The sequence below is a fragment of the Phoca vitulina genome, unplaced genomic scaffold, assembly GCF_004348235.1.
Source record: "Phoca vitulina isolate PV1807 unplaced genomic scaffold, GSC_HSeal_1.0 scaffold46, whole genome shotgun sequence".
NCBI classification, from domain to species: Eukaryota; Metazoa; Chordata; class Mammalia; order Carnivora; family Phocidae; genus Phoca; species Phoca vitulina.
The window spans coordinates 4,021,154-4,039,692 of record NW_022589749.1 but is presented as its reverse complement, the minus strand read 5'-3'; the positions used below and the strand labels follow the sequence as shown (position 1 = coordinate 4,039,692).

At 37.9% G+C, this 18,539-nt stretch overlaps 1 protein-coding gene across 2 annotated transcripts in view; it reads right to left on the bottom strand.

Moving 5' to 3' along the window:
• MED13L (mediator complex subunit 13L) overlaps positions 1–18,539 on the bottom strand; it is a 307,633-nt gene that overhangs the window by 52,794 nt on the left and 236,300 nt on the right. For both annotated transcript variants that reach the window (XM_032431544.1, XM_032431545.1), the window contains exons 8-14: positions 15,513–15,678; positions 13,476–13,580; positions 8,967–9,695; positions 7,942–8,167; positions 6,831–6,936; positions 6,395–6,519; positions 3,226–3,325 (exon numbers count right to left, since the gene is read on the bottom strand). In XM_032431544.1, coding sequence (XP_032287435.1) covers positions 3,226–3,325; positions 6,395–6,519; positions 6,831–6,936; positions 7,942–8,167; positions 8,967–9,695; positions 13,476–13,580; positions 15,513–15,678 — 1,557 coding nt within the window. The remainder of the gene's footprint in view (positions 1–3,225; positions 3,326–6,394; positions 6,520–6,830; positions 6,937–7,941; positions 8,168–8,966; positions 9,696–13,475; positions 13,581–15,512; positions 15,679–18,539) is intronic.

Sequence of the window (18,539 nt, the reverse complement as noted above, 5' to 3'; positions counted from 1 at the left end):
CATGGAGCACTGGGTGTTATGCACAAACAATGAATCATGGAACACTATATCTAAAACTAATGATGTAATGTATGGGGATTAACATAACAATAAAAAAAATTAAAAAAAAAAAAAAATAAATAAAATGACAATGAACTTAAACATAGCCTTTCCTTCACATACAAGTATTCTGGCTATGGTATAAAATTTTACCAAAAATTATTTTTACCAAATTGGCTACTAAATTTTGTCTAAGAAATGTTATAAAGGCGTTTCTCACTTGGGGATACTCAAATTCTTTGATGCTACCTAACACAGTTATGTATCTCAATTTTCAACACCTCAGCCACCTTGATATTTTTTACCAAAGGTAAAAGAGAACACACAAAAAAAGTATGGAAAATAAGATTCTACCTACTAGAGATTCACTTTAGAAAAGTGGCTTTCACTATTATTACCAGATATTCTTTTTTTTTTTTTAAGATTTTATTTTTAAGTAATCTCTTCACCCAACGTGTGCCTCGAACTCACAACCCTAAGATCAAGAGTCACATGCTCCACTGACTCAGCAGCCAAGCGCCCCATTATCAGCTATTTTTTTTTTTTAAGATTTTATTTATTTATTTGACAGAGAGAGATGCAGCGAAGAGGGAACACAAGCAGGGGGAGTGGGAGAGGGAGAAGCAGGCTTCCTGCCGAGCAGGGAGCCCAATGTGGGCCTTGATCCCAGGACCCTGGGATCCTGACCTGAGCCGAAGGCAGATGCTTAACGACTGAGCCACCCAGGCACCCCCCATTATCAGATATTCTTAAGGAAGACTCTTAACCTCTCTAGCTTCAGGTTTGTCATCTGCAAATGGTAATAATATCTACCTCATATTTTTTTGTACACATTAAATAACATACGCATAGAAGTGAACACTTCACCATGTAACATCTAAACATTCAGTAAGTGATGAAGCCAATAATAATTAGCCCGCCCTCCCCATTTTTGACTGGAAAAAAGACAAAAATGCTGTTAAGTTACAAGGAATTTCTGAAAAGATAAGACCCTCAACAGGTTTTGAGATGAAAGGAACTGGAGTCAAAGTGGGTAAGACAGAAAGAAGACAGAAACCCAGAGAAACATTCTGCTCCTCCAAAATAGAAAACCATCGCTTGTTTGTTCAATTTTCTTCTAAAAATGCTAAAGCAAGGTGAGAACAGCTACCAGAATGGGCTGGAGTTGAGGTGTACCATCGTATGTATTATTATCACACAATACTACCTTAACACAGACTCGATGCCAAATTAAACGGAGTTATTACTGCATGTTGCTTTCTTCACTATTACATTACTACATACATAAATGAGTAATTATGGACCTATTCTCTCAAACACAGTATCCACTAGCCACATAGGCTATAGAGCACTCAAGCCAAGGGTTGTCCAAACTGAGATGTGCTATGTGTATAAAATATTCCACAGATTTAAAAAAAAAAAAAAAAATACAACAGATTCCAAATAGTACAAAAAAAAAAAAGAATGTAAAATACTCATTCACTCAATATTTTTTACACTGATTACATGTAAAAATGACACTATTGGTTATATTAAATAAATATATTATTTAAATTAATTTTACATGGTTCTTATTTACTTCCTGTAATGTAACTACTAGAAAATTTAAGATTGCTTATGTGGCTCTCATTTTTGGCTCACACCGTATTTCTATTAAATTGAATGGTGTTGTTCTAGACACTAAATTTTATAATATGTCAGTCTCTCCGCCTCAATGTACAATAAAGCTCTTGCAGAGATGAGAACATCTTGCCATGCTATTTCATGGTCATGTTTTGGGAGGAAGTATTGTGTATATGTACATATACACGCACATACACACATTTACCCATGTATACTTCGTGCACATCGGAAGATCTTATTCACTCTTTTATATCTGTATTTTCCTAATGCTTATATTTTTGCTATATTTCATATTAATTAATTTTTATAACCTGTACTTTATCATAAAATTTTGAGTAGCTTCTTTTTGAAAACAATTATTTTCAGAATAAAGATGAGCGAAAGAAGAGAGTACACATATACTTTCCTGGGCAATGACACTGACTAGCAGAATGGTGTGTGAGTGCAATGTTGTTAAGTCCAATAATCTTGGACAAGTTATCAGACGTTTCAACATCTAACATCACAACGTATCACTTAATGTCAAAAAGGGCAGAGGGTTCACTGGTTCAATACAAGGGGAAAAAAATGCATTCATCTGACCTATTCCATATGTATCTACTTTAATATCGTTTCTTTGAATCTGTGAATTCCATGTTTGCAAAATTCTGCAGTGCAGAGTAATAAAAAAAGAAAAATGTTTAATTAAAAAAACTACAGCAACTGGCTGGCTACCATTATTCATTTTCATACATGTCATGCTTGAGAAAGCTTTGCATATTTTAAAAAGCTATGGATCTACTAAAGCTGTCAAAATCCAATCTCTGTATACTTCACACTTCTACATTTGAGTAAATCAGCACACATTTATAGGTTCATAAAACTTTTTGACTCATCCCTATGACATAGTGGTTTTTCCCCTCAATTTGTTCTCATTACCAGCTGAAGTTAATGAGAAGGTATTAAAGAATGATTTGCAATGGAATTATGTTTCTGCTTGAGTATCCATGTAAGCTACCCTGTCTTTTCTCTTGTACAGTAATGTAGTTTCCTAGGGTGAAGAGTAACTTTAAAAAAAAAAAAGAAAGTTTCTCTTCTTGTCATCGTATGCAATAAACTATTTGATCTTAAAATGAAACACAAAAACTTCAGTATGAATTAGAAAAAGGACCACAAATAGCAAATGTTCCTCATCCTTGGGTAAATTAAATTTTTTGAAACATCTTACACAAGCTCTTACACTGGAATATCACTCTGAAAATCACTGGGTAGCATTTATCCTACTAGAGAAAGGTTATTAGAGAAACAAACATAAAACCCATTTTTCCACATTCTAAACCATAAGAGTTAATTATTAATTTGAAAACAACAGCAAAAGAAATTCAAACTAAAATGGTCTCTTAGCTGCCTGCCCCATCTCAGGAATTCCAACTTATACAAGTTTTAATTCATAGTTAATATTCTGTTAAAAGAAAAAAAGGGGGGTGGGGAACAGAGGGGAATCTCAGATAAGGCACCACTGAGTATGAGAACATTTGGTATAAGTTATAAATAGTAAGCCAAAGCTCAATTTCCTTTTCTTACTTGGTGGGTAAGGAACAGCAGCTCTTCCATCCTTCCCAAGAGGTCGGTCTTCTGCCCCAACTGCAGGCATTTTTGATGAACGCAGCGCAGGTGATACAGCCTAAGAAAAGATTATTATTATTAAAACAGGGCAACACACTTGCATCTAAGTAGGGCAGTAGTCAACTATTTCTTAACATATGCCTACTGATATTTTGGAATAAAGATGCTTCCTTACATAGTGTTCACAAGTGAACTTCTAGGAACAGCCACAGACAGTGAAGCCAAGGAGAAGGCTACAAGCTTATCAAGAATGAAAACCACAGTGACTGAATCTTCTCTGCATGGATCTGGTAAGGGCAGACTGCACCATCAAAGCACAACTTACAGACCTTAAACAAATCTTCCTCCTCCCAGGTCATTAGAGAAGTGGTTTCAGGGACACAATAATTAAATTAGGATGGTGCCTCCAAGGAGTAATTGGCTATCAGTCTGGTTTTCCTTCTGTTTGGAAGCAGGCAGTTAAAAGAGGTGACCTCAAGCCATCCCTAAGTATTATTTTTATTTTTCACCACAAAAAAATATCCCATGTATCTTCTGCTCCTATTTCCGCAGTTACTGTTCATCTTCATAAAAAATAACCTTATCACATAAAATTATTGAAATATGCAGAGAGGGCGTTTCTTTGATTTGTTATTCAAAATAAATTAAGTCCTTTAATAGGCAAGATTATCTTTAAGAACTCAAATGAGTTAGTGGCAAGATAAAACAAAGCAAAAAAAAAAGATTCTCACAAATAGAAGGCCTTTTACATATGTATACTTATTCAATGTCACAGGGTTGAAATGTAAAATTAAATTCAAAGACATCTGAGATGAAAACTTGAACAGTCTCACAACACCAGCTATCAGTAAGATGAATTAAGCAAAAACAATTCTAAGGTAAGCGATTCTCTTGATTAAATGCCATGCTAGAAATCAGAGTAAAGCAGAAACAATCATTTTAGAGAAATGAAAATTAGATTAAAAATGTCCAACCCTCCTTCACATATTAACGTTACTAAGAATATATTCAAAAACCAAAGTAAACATATCTTCAGTTAGTCCAACAGTAATACACAATTTATACAGATGTAAGTACGATGGCTCTGAGCACTAACAACAATCACTGGGGATGGTGGCTGTGAACAGGCCCTGGCTACTCCGTAATGCTTACTTTGTACCCTTTCTTATTCCTCCCTTTCTACTTCTTTTTGATTCCTTGTCTTTTCATGTTTCGTCCCACCATCCCCACCAAAGCAGCTAACCAAACCCTAAGGACCATTAAAATCAGTCCTACCTAGGGGCACCTGGGTGGCTCAGTCGTTAAGCGTCTGCCTTCAGCTCAGGTCATGATCCCGGGGTCCTGGGATCGAGCCCCGCATCGGGCTCCCTGCTCAGCAGGAAGCCTGCTTCTCCCTCTCCCACTCCCCCTGCTTGTGTTCCTGCCCTTGCTATCTCTCTCTCTCTCTCTCTCTCAAATAAATAAATCTTAAAAAAAAAAAAAATCAGTCCTACCTAACGCCTGACGTATAGGGAGATAGTCAAGTTCAAAAAGGCTCTCAGATGCCTGGATCAACACACGAAGGAAACATGTCCTTTCTTGTACTACAGTTTTTCTCACTGTCACGTCCTTTTCCTTCACACAGCCACTGCCTAAATTTCGGTCCTTGTGTTTTAATCCAATCAAAGTTACCAAATAGTACTCCTGCTTTCTGTGTATGAGACTGATGAAAACCAGCACTGGTTTCTACCTAGTCAGTTCCACACTCAGCAGCCTTCACGGAGGGGCACATTATAGGCAGAGCTTGGAGTCCAAAGCCGTAAGTGTGGTCAAAAACCTTCCTAACCCTGTCAATCTTTACCCACCACTCAGAGAGCAGACCAATGGTCTGTTCACTATGCTCCCCACCCTCAGCTGGTTCATCCTTGTTGCTTAACCAAGGCTCATTCCAGGTTCAAACTAGTGCCTCTCCCCTGCCTCTCACTAACCCTGTCTTTCCACATTTTAAGTCAAATCCTTTCTTGGAGGCCATTATGATCTCATCATCTCCTAAGTACTTAACATTACTAATGGTGTATAGTATCTGTTAATCAGATACATTTTATTTTAAAGTGAGAACAGGCTTCAGAATTCTGATTCCTACTTAACCTTTAAACCTTAACTTAAACACTGCTCGTCTGTCACTTTGTACTTCAATGTCCAGCATCTTTAGACGCAGGTCAATTACAGCACTCACAGTAATAAACGTGCATGCGTGTATATATTTTTGTATATTTTTAAGTAATTTTTAACTTTATTTATATGCTACTTCTCCTGAGGTCTGTGAGTACCTCAAGTATCAGGGCGGGATAATAAAATTTGTAACCTTAAATACACGTCACAAAGGAACTGACCATCAAATGAGTAACAAATATATGGGAAATGGACGAAAGGGAAGGAAGGTTAAGTACATACATAAGTGAAAGAAAAATAAACTGATAAACTTATTTCCTTGAAGAGAGGACCTTACTCATTTCTTGGTCCCCCAGAAATAAACAGGTACTTCTATCTGCCCAAAAGTACAGAGGTGGTTAGGAGGACAAGGACATAAATTTCCTGATTCAGAGCCGCTCAGCTGTTCTCCTAAGAATTATAATTCTTACCTGTCACTTTAACCACATCATGCCTTATATTATTTAACTTCTAGGTACATAAGTCCTTTTTCCCTGCTATTGTGCCATAACCCTAAAAAGTATAGATCAAACCTGTTTATCTCTCAAAATGTAGACTAAGTTCTGACTGATGAGATGAATAAAAAGTTCCGGGGCATTATTTTTAAAATCTGAGCTAAAGGGATTACATAATACACTTCTACTAGTCTTATGATATTTAGAAGGATTTAAAAACTGAATGGGAAAGATTTTAAAATTTACAACAGGAATAAACTAATAAAAGAAGACATTAACAAAGAGAACCCAAGGGGTGTTAGAGACTACACTGACAACTTTTAGAATCCTTTCAAAGTATTCAAATATTTCTGCAGAACTTTCTGAACCTGAAATAAGAGGCCCCAAAATTCAGTAGACCAAACAAGAAGAATATCCTCCAACAGTGACCTAAGCCTTCCCATGTAGGAAGATTTCTGTTTCAGTCACTATGGCAGACTCACCCCAAGTTCGTCATCATCGGAATTGTCAAAGATGTTGTCTAAGTCATGCAGGGAAGGTGCCAGGTCTGTCACCTGTGTAAGGCTACTGGAGCCAGCTCTGCCAGCAGCATTATCCTGCCGGACATCTGCGGGAAAGGAGGCAAGGATGCAGAATGAGCAACTTCATCCACAGAAAAGGAGTGAGGAGAGGGCATGGATCTCAGTGAGCAAGACCTGCCTGTGATTTTTTTTCCCTAGGTTTTCAGTTAAATTTAGAGACAATTATTTCCAAATATGTTCATCAGTTTTGAAAGTAACTGAAAAACAAACTATGAAAAATTAAAGATGGGTCAAATTATTGCTATTACAGTAAAAATATAATTTTAAATCGAGAAGCATCTCCCTCGCATTTTACTTTAGCAACAATCCAAGTGAGGCAAATAATCATTGTACACACCTGTTTTAGTAGCAGAACTGAAAATAGACATGGCATTTTTCCCATCAGGCACCGGCGTGGAATGACCTGGTGTAGTGACATCCTTGGTACCAAATCCATCCTCTGACTGTATAATAAATTCAGCCAAACAAAACACATGAACACCAACCCAAAGTGTGGAATATGAGGGAGAACACAAAGAATTAGAGGGTAGAATGGAACTTGTTATGAGCACAAGTATGATAAACCATGGTCTATGCAACCAAGGGAAATAAAAGGTATGTCCTTTCCCCTGAATTTACACAGAACCCAGAACCCCCACACTGTCCCCCAATCCTAGGGAGTATCCTTGAGTCAGTCTGGGTTTCATGCCTAACCAGTACTGGTGGCATTTGATCACAGACCTGCCATGGTGTTAAAAGCTGCCTTTAATAACATTTTAGATACTGAATTATGGTTCAAGCTTTCTGGATCTAGACGGATCTCTATAAAGGAATCTCTCAAGCATTCTCCTGAACTGTACAGGCCTCTTTTAATTGTCTTATTTCCTCTATTCTCAAGAGTACCTCTTTAAATGGCCCAGTATTTTGGAATGTTTTAAAATTTAAGGCTAAAGACAGCAGACACCCCCAGTACTCATTTTTTATGACAATGAAACCAGTAAAATTAATACTGACACAATCTAGGAGTAGTGTTGATATTAATTCAGATAGATATATAGGTAAAGCGCTTGGTACAGTAAACATACTAAGCGCTCCATAAACAATAGATATTGTTATCAACATTTTTTTCCTTACATTTTGGATATTTTGGAATAATAATTAAAAAGAATTAAGCAGGGAGCATAGGCCAACAAGAATTAGCATATGAGAGGAAACATGCACCGTACAAGCTATAGCCTGGAAAATATGAGGCTTCATTTATGTTCAGCTGACTTTTAAACAAAGGCGAGCCATGACATAAAAAGGAACAATACGTTGTTCGATACAATAGTACCACGAGCATGAATATGGGGACAGAGCAATCAGGCAAGACTACCTCAAACATTCTGCCTCAAAATTTTCCCACACATGCTGTGCTGACATAGATCAAAACCCACACCGCGCTGGACACGCTCCTTGTTAAATAGTACCTTATTCTTTTTCAGGGAATCTTTCTCCGTCCCTTGTTTGCACTTCTTGTTTGCTGTAAAGATGTACTTGATGTCGCCATCCTCGAAGGTATATGGATCATTGACTTCTCCCAAACTGTCTCCAGGTTGTTGAGCTAGAGGCAGTGGCTCAAGGAAGTGGAGTGGCTGCATCTGGGGTGGCTTTTCTTGCCAGATTTTAAACCGTTTGTTAGGTTGTGCTAAGAGTCTAAAAGGGAAAATAAATGACAATTTAAGCAAGGTAAACAAAGTAAAAAGACTGATTTTTTTTTTAAAGCAGCATTTATAACTTAAAGCATTTGCAAAACTTAGGAAAATTTTTCTCTCTAAAGAAGTTCTTTTAGAGATTATATTCACAAATAAAACTTAGTAGGTCTTTGTGAAGAATATGCTTTTGTGTCTGATTCCATGGATTCCGGTTAAGAGCATAAATGGGCTCTAAGGACAGACCACCTAGGTTCAAGTTCAATCTGTGTCATTTACTAACTGCTTGACCCTCGCTTCTTTCTCAGCTTTGAAAATAAGGTAGTAATATGACTGTGGTGAAGATTAACTGAGATGGTCTGGGTAAACTGTGAAGAATAATGGGTAGCTCAACAGCACTAAAAATAGTATTATTACTAGATGTAGGATACATACCTAAATGCATGCAAAGCCCTCCTTTGTCAACATACAAAGAAGGCACTGACCACAATATGGAAAGTGTCATCAAGCTATATTCTTTGACTAACAGCAGGCCAAAAATAAATTAATACCAATGTCCTAAATGCCACAATGAAATCTTTATATTGCCAACATGTTTAAATAACGACACGTGTGAAACCTCATAAAGGACAAAGCATTTGACTTTTTAGTATTTTCCAAATGTGGAGTCTAGAATGGTGAAGAAAAGCATCTTTCATTTTGGCTCTGAAGGGTGAGCATGGGGAGATGCGGAGGAAAGCCCCTCTCAGGACCCTATGCCTTGGTCAGCAGGTGATCAGCTGGGTGGTACGCAGTCGCCTTACCTTTGCAACGCAGTGCTCTCTGAGTTTACCTCCATTTTGGCATCACATCTGTCGCCCTGGAGCTCTGGGGGCCGGAACTCAGCATCATCAATGGGGGGGAGGCGGTAACGGTGCCACCACGTGTCTGACGACTCGGGGTTCGAGGGTCTGAGCCCACAGTATAAGGCCGTCTCGCTGACCTCTGCCATCAGAGGCAGTCTTTGGCCTACGAGGACAGTTCTGTCATCCAGAGTCGACAACTGCTGGAGTTCTAGCCCATTTCCATAGAGAGCTGGGTTCACAGGGACAGATGGCGGGTCCAAACTCTCTGTTTCCTGACCTCGTGGTTGAGGGCTGAGTGTTGGCGGCAGAGGGGAAATAGGGGAATGAGGTGAATCCATAGGATTCAGATTCATTTGCTTGCTTGTATTTCTGGAAGGCACGGCCATTTGTTTATCATACTTCCTACTGCTAGACACCTCTAAGGAGGAGTCTATCCCTGCCAACCCTAGCTTCTGTCCTGGTGTATCCTGCTCCATACAGAACTCGTCAGCCACAGAGGGCCTATGGTGAAATGGTATCAAGGGTCTCTTTTGCAATTTGTCTCCCTTTTCCGGTCTTTCTGTTGTTTTGTGCTTAGACGCAGGAGGTGGTAAAGATGAAGATGATGATGGTCCTGCACTGAACCCTGGTTGAGATATTGCGGGAGGTCGATTGGGTCCTACTGCACAACGTTTTAAAAGTTTATGCCTGAAATGAGAATTAAAGTAACGTCAAGAAACGCACACCTGAAATATAACTGCATCACTGTAACAGTACATTATTGCATCATTGTAACATTACAAAAGAGATGCCTCTGACAAGGTTATATCTTTTAAGCACACAAGAGATCCCCAAATCACTGAAAAGGACTCTAAGTGTTAATTATTTTTATAATGACTAAAAACTGCCAACACTCTGATGGAAAGTTGTGAATCAATCACACACAAGTTAGCAGGTAAGAGATGGACTTAACAGTGCTAACCCCTACCAAAAGACTGATTTGAAAAATCCCCAAATCTTTCAAATTTGGTAAGGGCCTCAGATAATGTGTATTCACAATGCATCTTAAAACCAAGAGTAATGAGATCATTTGCCAAGAAAGAGAGAAAAAAAGCTTCCAATTTCTATCTTACAACACTCTACTACAATATAGAATGGCTTATAACAGCTTGTAGTGCTGTAAATTGAGAATAAAATAATTATGTGATTCTCCCCCAAAGTGTGAAAACAAGAAAATGAGGGTCGATCCTACGAATATTTAACAGAATAAATAGACTAGAAACCTTATATGCCATTCTTATCAAAAAAAGAAGGGATAAAAGACAACTTTGGGTCTTCCAGACTCACAAAATTAGAAGTAAAAAGATGGTGAGTGAATATGAAAACAACAAATGCATCTGTACTAAGCAGGGTAGCAAGTCTACTCACATCCTAACATACTTCTTGGCAAGCATGGGTGTGAGATATTGCTCAGGAAGAGCCCACTAGATGATGCCAAGGTTTAATCTGTGGGCAACAAAGTTATACAGCGGGTCAGCCAGTTCCTCCCAATATATAAATCCACCCAGGGAAAAACGTGAGCTCTCCTGCCCGTGCAGCAGTAACTCTCTGAGGCCACTAGGGTGGCATTAAATTACTGCTGTATCACACTCAATGGTGCCCTCGTGGGCAGTAAAACGGATTTGTGTGGCATAATGGGATGGGTTAGTCGGACAGCAGGATGGCCACCCTGCCCCATAAGGCCATTAAATAGTGTGAGGAGTGGACCATTCCATAATGGGTTTGGTAATCCTGCAGTAGATAATCTGAAAAGACTCTTGCTAAAGTCTTTGCTACTCTTAAAAAAAAAAAAAATCTGACTGTGAAGAAGGTTGTTTAAGCATAAGGCTATTGACAATAAGGTAAAAATTGTGTTTTAATCTCCAGGGCACAGTAGCACACTAAGAGATGAATGTCTCATCCGAAAATATCTCAATCATATCTTATAAGGGTGCTTATTTTAAAAGAGTTCGAAGAATCTTTTACATAAAACTTTTTCATTTGGATTTTCTCAGAGCATTTACCCACACCAGTCCTTTGATCGATATTTTGTGGTAGCCTCTTCAAAGTAAGGACTTTTTGCAAACTAGATAATCTTACAAAGTCATTTTTTTTTCAGTTGCACTTAATGACTCGGCTACATTGTGAAAAGGTTACAATTAGGGATACATCAGTGAGTAAGAGACTCTCACGGCAAATCTCTGAAGGTAAGAGGCCTCAGTGAAGCAGGCAGCAGGAAATCAGGCTCAAAAGCCTAACTATATGGGTGGTCCAGTGGTGGGAAGGAACCAGAAGCAGGGCCAAATAGTGTAGAAACACATGGTGGTTAAAAGAATGAGGCAAGTAGAATTACTATCATAGACATTTCAAAGGAAATCAATGTGAAATGCAAGGATAGGATTCATCTATAAAATGAAGAAAAATAATAATTGATAAAATTTCTAGGCTGAAAAGGGAAAATTGTGATAAAAATGACTGCAACAGGATGTGATAAAAATGACTGCAACCTGACTTGTGAGAAAACACACATGTCAATATTAAGGATATTTCTTAAAGGCACCCCCCCAAAATATAAGACCAGAGTAAACATGAGAAGTCATGTCTAGAGATAAATATCTGGAAGACATGGAATGAAATGCAAAACTAAAAAAAGACCTGAAGGTATATGAATCTGGTGAGGAAACAGAGGAATGACTCCAGAGGACAAAAGAAAAAGTGCTATTTATTTACACTTCAGGTAAAAATAATTCAAGGGAGCAAATAAAAATGTCACAGAAATCAGCAAAAAGGTTATTTTTAACAGATGAGAAACCTAGATTAAGGAAAATAGGATCAAAAATAAGATGAGGGCACAAGCAAAGTTAAATACACTAACATTTTACCCTAGCTACTTTCTAAAGGTGGCCCATAACTTGGCTGTGAGCTGTTTAGAAATCAACTGTAGTAAGAAAAGGCTTTTTGTTACACAATTTACAATGGCCTAGAAACAGAAGTAAAATAGGTATTCAGCTGGTATACCACACCTATCCTGAGACTAGAGAGAGATTCTCACATGCTCAGAGAGGACCCTTAATGAACAACTTCTTCAAAAACATCCTCCTTAAAAAATCAATAGTGCACATTTCATTAGGCTGATACTTTCAACATCTCTCAAAAAAAAAAGCTGACTAAAAAGGCAGAGCTTGATAAAAGAGAATCAACGTAAGGTGCAGGGGAAGACGAGAAGATGGTGTCAAAACTGCTGCTTAAGTGTACACACACACACACACACACACACACACACACACACTTTGCATATATTCTCAGGGGTCATTTGACTGCCTCCCTACCCCGAAGCCACCTTATTTATGTCACAATAAGAACCCCTATCTGAATTAGGGAAATGAATGGCCATCTTCTTAATATACTTTATCTCAACAGAACTTTTTCTAAGTGTTGAGCAGTATCAAATGTGAAAATATGGACTTTGGAAGCAAAGCTACTCTAAGTTGCTCATTAAGTGAATAATCACCATCACATCCTCAATAGTCAACTGAGCTAGGGGTGAAGCCGACATACACTTAAGAAATCTAAGAACCCTGGAGCACCTGGCTGGCTCAGTTGGTTAAACGTCTGACTCTTGATTTCGGCTAAGCTCATGATCTCAGGTTCATGAGATCAAACCCCGCATCTGGCTCCATGCTCAGCATGGGGTCTGCTTGAGATTCTCTCTCCCTCTCTCCTTCTGCCCCTCCCCCTGCTTGGGCCCACTCTTCTTCACTCTCTCGCATGTGTGTGAAATAAATAAATCTTAAAAAAAAAAAAAAAGGAAAGAACTCTAAGAACCCTAATGAAAGCCCATGACAAGAAGACTTTTTACAACCACAAGGAGTGATAAGTCAAGGTAATATCCAGGAGAGCAAAAATTTTCTATAGAAATCAATTTAGGGTTCTATTCAAATATCTAAATGAATGAATAACAAGTTTAGCTTTTGGCAGATGTTGTTACCAAATACCCACCTGAAGCATCAAAACACACCAGCACCGGCAACAAAACAAATTATCTATGGAAGACCTATTTAATCCAAATTCTATTAACTCTAGCCAACTTGTTTAATATTTATCCTACTTTAAAATTAAGAATAATTAAATAAAGTCATATAAAGGGGAATAGAGGGTCTTATCAAACTGATGCCTTAAGTTTTGAAGTAGCTACCATGAAGAAATTTGTGGGAACAATTTGATAACAGGGCCAGTTGTCTAATAAAGCTCTTTTTGAGTCCTGACAATAAAACTGTTATCATCTGTATATAAGAAAAGACCTATCTTTTCCTTCTCTACTCGAGGAGGAAGACTGAAAACAAAACAAAATAAAACAATGAGGAAGAAGCGGTCTGAGAGTCCAGGAGATAGCCAACAAAAGGTGCCACCATTCTATCCAACTCCTACTCTGCCATTTCTACCACCTACCTAGAACAGGAACAGCTGACTCTTTGGGTTGGATCCACAAAATCCCAAGTAGCAGGATTATTAGCAGGCTCTTCTTCAAGAGTTGGAGTTGACATTTGGCTCCTCCTAAAAAAGGTTAAAAATGTGACTTCTGTAAACATGAGATAATATTCATACCTTGATGGGGGCGGGGCGGGGGGCCGTGGGGTTAAAAGACCTGAATACATTTCACATAGTAATGTTATCTAGCTAATAGATAGCTCAGAGCAATCCAAGGGGTTGGGGTGGGGGCGGGGAGAACCAACTTGTTCTATGCACTAGAAGAAGCAAGATTCAAAACATTTCTATTTAAGTTGAATGTACCTTTTTAACATGGGTGACAGAGCAATTAAAACACTATCTGGCACTATTGGTTGTTGCTTTAAAAAGCCACCTAAATTTTGTAGAAATAACTTAAATTTTTAAAATTATCTTTTCACAGCATCTGTGAATTATATGCCCTGAGACTGTTTAAAACTCTTAATTAAACTCTTACAACTCCTATATTCATTAGCATTTAAGCAGCACTCTATGCTTGTAATGTGAATTAAAGACAAGGAAAAAATTACGTCACACTTGTCACTAGTAACTGGTAGCACAAAGCAGATGTCTATTACTACACAGTGACAGTAAGGACACGGGGCAGCATTTCTGTACTGCTGACTCGGCTACAGCTGCTACTACCGAGTGCTCTGGGGACTGCTCTAGAGGGACTTCTGCTCTAGAGGGACTTCTGCTCTAGAGGGACTTCTCCGGCTCTCCACCCTCCTTCGCCCTTCTGGCTGTCTCACTGCCCTGTTCTGTGCTGCTGATTCAAGGGGCTGTTAGAGCTGATGGAGGTGACAGGTTAGTGGTGATAAAAATCAAAGACAGTAAATGAGAGGAAAAGAAAAAGAAAATGTTAACTTGGAAATTATCCAGGCTTGTAGACAGAGGTGAAAACATCTGCACCAATTATTCTAGAGCAAAGGATCATTTTTAAGGTATCTTTTTAATTCTGGAACATGACATATAATCTCCCACTGCAATTATTTTAGATTTTATGTACTGTATCTTCTGCAGGAGCCTACTCTAGAACCAATTCACTGAGAAACAAATATATAGTATGAATTTCCTAAAAGCTAGATCCACATGACAGGTTTTATATCTGCATGTAAAACTCTTAAGTAGTAGTGACTGAAGAAACATTTAACTGATTGGTAAAAGGAGTGGACTTTTTAGCAGTTTTTGGCAAGAGTGTCCAAATTTATTCTGTTCTAGAGAACAAAAACTCCTTTGTTTACTGCCTCACTCCAGAAAGGGGACATCTCAGTTATATCAAATATGTGAAAATATGCTGAATATGTTTACGTAAATCTTGGTAAGTGGAAAAGTATTTATTGACTACTATTTGTTATCATTCATGTAATTAAAATAATCACCACCAGCAGTCTCTTCTTAGAATCAATTCTTCCTCTTTTCCAAAAATATGTTAAGGAAGGCAGGGAGGAGAGCAATAGGAGAGGTAGGGGAGAACGGAAGCAAAGTCAGGTAGGGGAAGAAAAGAACATGGCTTCCCCAAATCAACCAACAGAAGCATAGCAGGTGGTAAACACCCCTCTGTCATCAGTTCAGTTCAGAACTGTATTGTCATTTAAAACAGACGGCCAATGTCACAGAAAATGTGACAAAGGTCATTTCCCGTTGTAAATAGAAAACATTCATAAATTGGTATACGAAGGAAAACCAAACCCACTGACTACTGTACTAAGCTATCTGTGCTAAAAAATGTCAATCTCAAGATGTGCCAATCTTGAGATAATCAGGAACGTCAAAATTTCCTAGATAATCAAGTCAAGTAAACATCTTTAACATCCTTGCGTTGAATTTGGCACTATTATGTTAAAAAAGATGATCTACTAATCCAGTGACCCCTCAGGTTTGGTCACACAATGGTACAATGTGATTGACACTCTTCACATAGTAACCAAAGAGATGGTGTTACTAAACCATGATCCAGACGTAATGCAAAAGTCATACTTGGACTGGGTTCTGTTGAGGATGCATTCCTTCCAGACTCGATGGACCATATGATTGTGGAGTTTTGGAGGAATCTTCCCCGATCTCTTTGGACTGTGCATAGTTATCATCCCCCCGTCTTGGGAGCCTAGGTGACTGACCGCACTCTGTGTACCTCCACTCTCCCCTGGAAAAGACAATTTGGGAATGTAAAAATTATGAAAAGATCTACTAGTACGCACAGACTGCAAGCTTATTTAACAGAAATGTTTTGAGTTTTGAAACTTATATTCTTCATGTAGCTTTGCCCCTACCCCCTGGCAATAACACTATCTGTAGCTCTGAGCATAATTCGTGTGTACTGGCACTTTGTATGGTTCTTTGTGTTCTCCCTAAAATAGTGCATCACATCAACACTCGCACACTCACACAACCCAAGGGCATACCCATACAGAGGCATTCGACTCTACAGATATTGGAGATAACTTACTTGTAAAGGCTCATACATCACAGTATTAAAGATGTAAATATGAATAGATTGTTTTAAATTTTTAAATCCACAATGCAATAAATAACTTTCAAGGCAGAACAAAACAGCAGAGGGAGCTTTCTGCTCATTTAGCTTAAAAGCTGTGTAACAGTTGCACATAGCGCCCTGGGTCGGAGAAAGAACTTAATGGCACAAAGCTTTTAACAAGGTCAAATTTCAAATTTGTGTGTGGAACTGTTTGTCCTTATGCCTGACACTATTTATGAAATATCTTAGTGCTAAAACACTGAAAGAGGTTATCTCGACATTCTGTATCAGAGGATTATTCACTAGTTTCTAATAACTCCACTTAGTTTTTCCAACTATGGTTGGTATGTAATCCCATTTCTTTCTATTAGGTCCACTATGATTACTGGTAATACTGGTTTTTGGTTATATTATGAGTATTTTACTATTTCTATCTCATACAAGACAAATACTGAAGTCAATTTTCAGTATTAAATTCTGATTCAATTACTTTCATCTATTTGACTTCATAAATATATTGTGGGTTTTATTCTCAATAGAACTATGATACAAAACATCTTGACCAAAATAATCAACTTTAAGCACTCTGGAAATCTCCACCCTCATCGGAAAAACAAACAACCTTATACCACAAATTAATAGTCCTGATACGCTGGAACACAACCACTATATGAGTTGAATGGTTAGGCTTAGCTCTATTTAAAAAAAAATAAAAATAAACAAAAAAACAAAAACCAGTATCAAAATGCTTACATTCTCAGGAACTGAAGATTGCTTGTTCCCTATAAAAGTATTATATTACAAATTAGATAAATTAAAGGAGACAAAAAATTTGGTCTTTCATTGCTTTCATCTTAAAAGTTCCCTACTTGGTTTGTGGTACAAAATAATTCATTTCAATTTTACAATGGATTTTCAAATGCTTATTATAAAAGTAGGACAAGTAGTGAAACAAACAGAAGTAGAACATATAGCCCTTTGCTCCCAAACACCTTACAGTTTAGCTAAAGAGATCATACGTCCATGGTATCATACGGGATTAATTTATGACCAAAAAGTGAGAGGGGTGGGGAAAATAAGGCATGATCTTTTCGGATTGAAGTTGGGTTAATGCTTTTCAGTAGCTTTTAATGATTTAACTAAAATGTGAATGATACCTCATAGGAAATTAGACCAGACCTATACTCTATGCTGTCAAACATATATTGAATACTGTTTCTCAAAATTATCTCCAAAGACCGCAAGCGGAGGCACCTATCCACATGAGGCATGAATGATTTCACCAAAACCAGTTGGCCCTCCTAGGTCCTCTGCTAATCTAGGAGATTCTTGGCCATTTTAGGAGAAAAGGGAACCCATTTTGTCCTGTATCTAGGAAAACATAGCAATGCTCAATGTTAGTCAACTGCAGAATGACAAGGCTGACCAGGATTGTCTCTGATAGAGCATTAAGAGTCCTAAGCTATAATTCCTTGTATCATGATGTGAAAATTAAGACAAATTCATTTTACAACAAAGATTCCAGTTGCTTTTATTTAGTTAGTTTGTTTTAGAGACTGAGGAGGCATCAGGGGATTTATTTACCCAGGGCTTAGCACAATGACATACATAGAGTCAGAGAGGAAGTAATTTGAATACCCAGAGTTAGGAAGTCCACGCTGAAAACCACAGTAAACAAAACCTGGTGTTTCTGAACTGTGAAATTTAGAGTTCCTAACTGATCAGATGCCAGGATGACATGCATACAGCAGGCTTTCAATTTTAAGTTGAATACAAATATCCCTAAGTACCAGGCAAAACAAAAACAGATAAACAAAAACTGATGACAACTTATGTAGTGCAATTATTTAAAATCCAAACTTCAATACGAAATGTCATCAAAATTTGTCAAAATACTGATAATTCTAGTCTCTATATCAATATATCTTCTCTATGATGATTATTAAAAAGCCCGTAAAATATTTTTTCTTTTTCCTTTTTTTTTTGTTTTCTTTTTTAATAAAAATTGAGCAAATCCTTTCACAGGGGATCTTCCAAATTCTCTGCTCCACCATATTAGAGTTGGATGTCCCTTTTTTTTTTACTGTCTTAGCAACTGCATGGCTCCTAAAGACAGAGGCTGCCGGTTGCCCATTTCTATGCCTTCCACAGCGTATCTGAGTAACTCCTTCTAGATAACATAATCGTGTTTTGAGTACTGCTTCAAATTGCTTATGCCACCATTTATATCCTGCTTTGCTGTCTACAGAGCGCTGTCAAGTACTTTACCTGGTATGTGTAACAGCTCTGTCAAGTACGTAGTATTTAACAGAGAAGGAACGGAGGCTCAGGCCAAGTTTGAGAATTTCATAAGGCCAACTCACCTAGTAAAAGCTATGTAGCCAGATTTTTAAATTAGGTGCACTCAATCACAATGTCTATACTTGCCCCCAATATATTGCTTAACCAACATTTATTGAATACCCTCCACATGCCAAGCACCATGCTAGAAACTCTGAAATACTGTCTTATCTAATCTCATGAAAATAGCC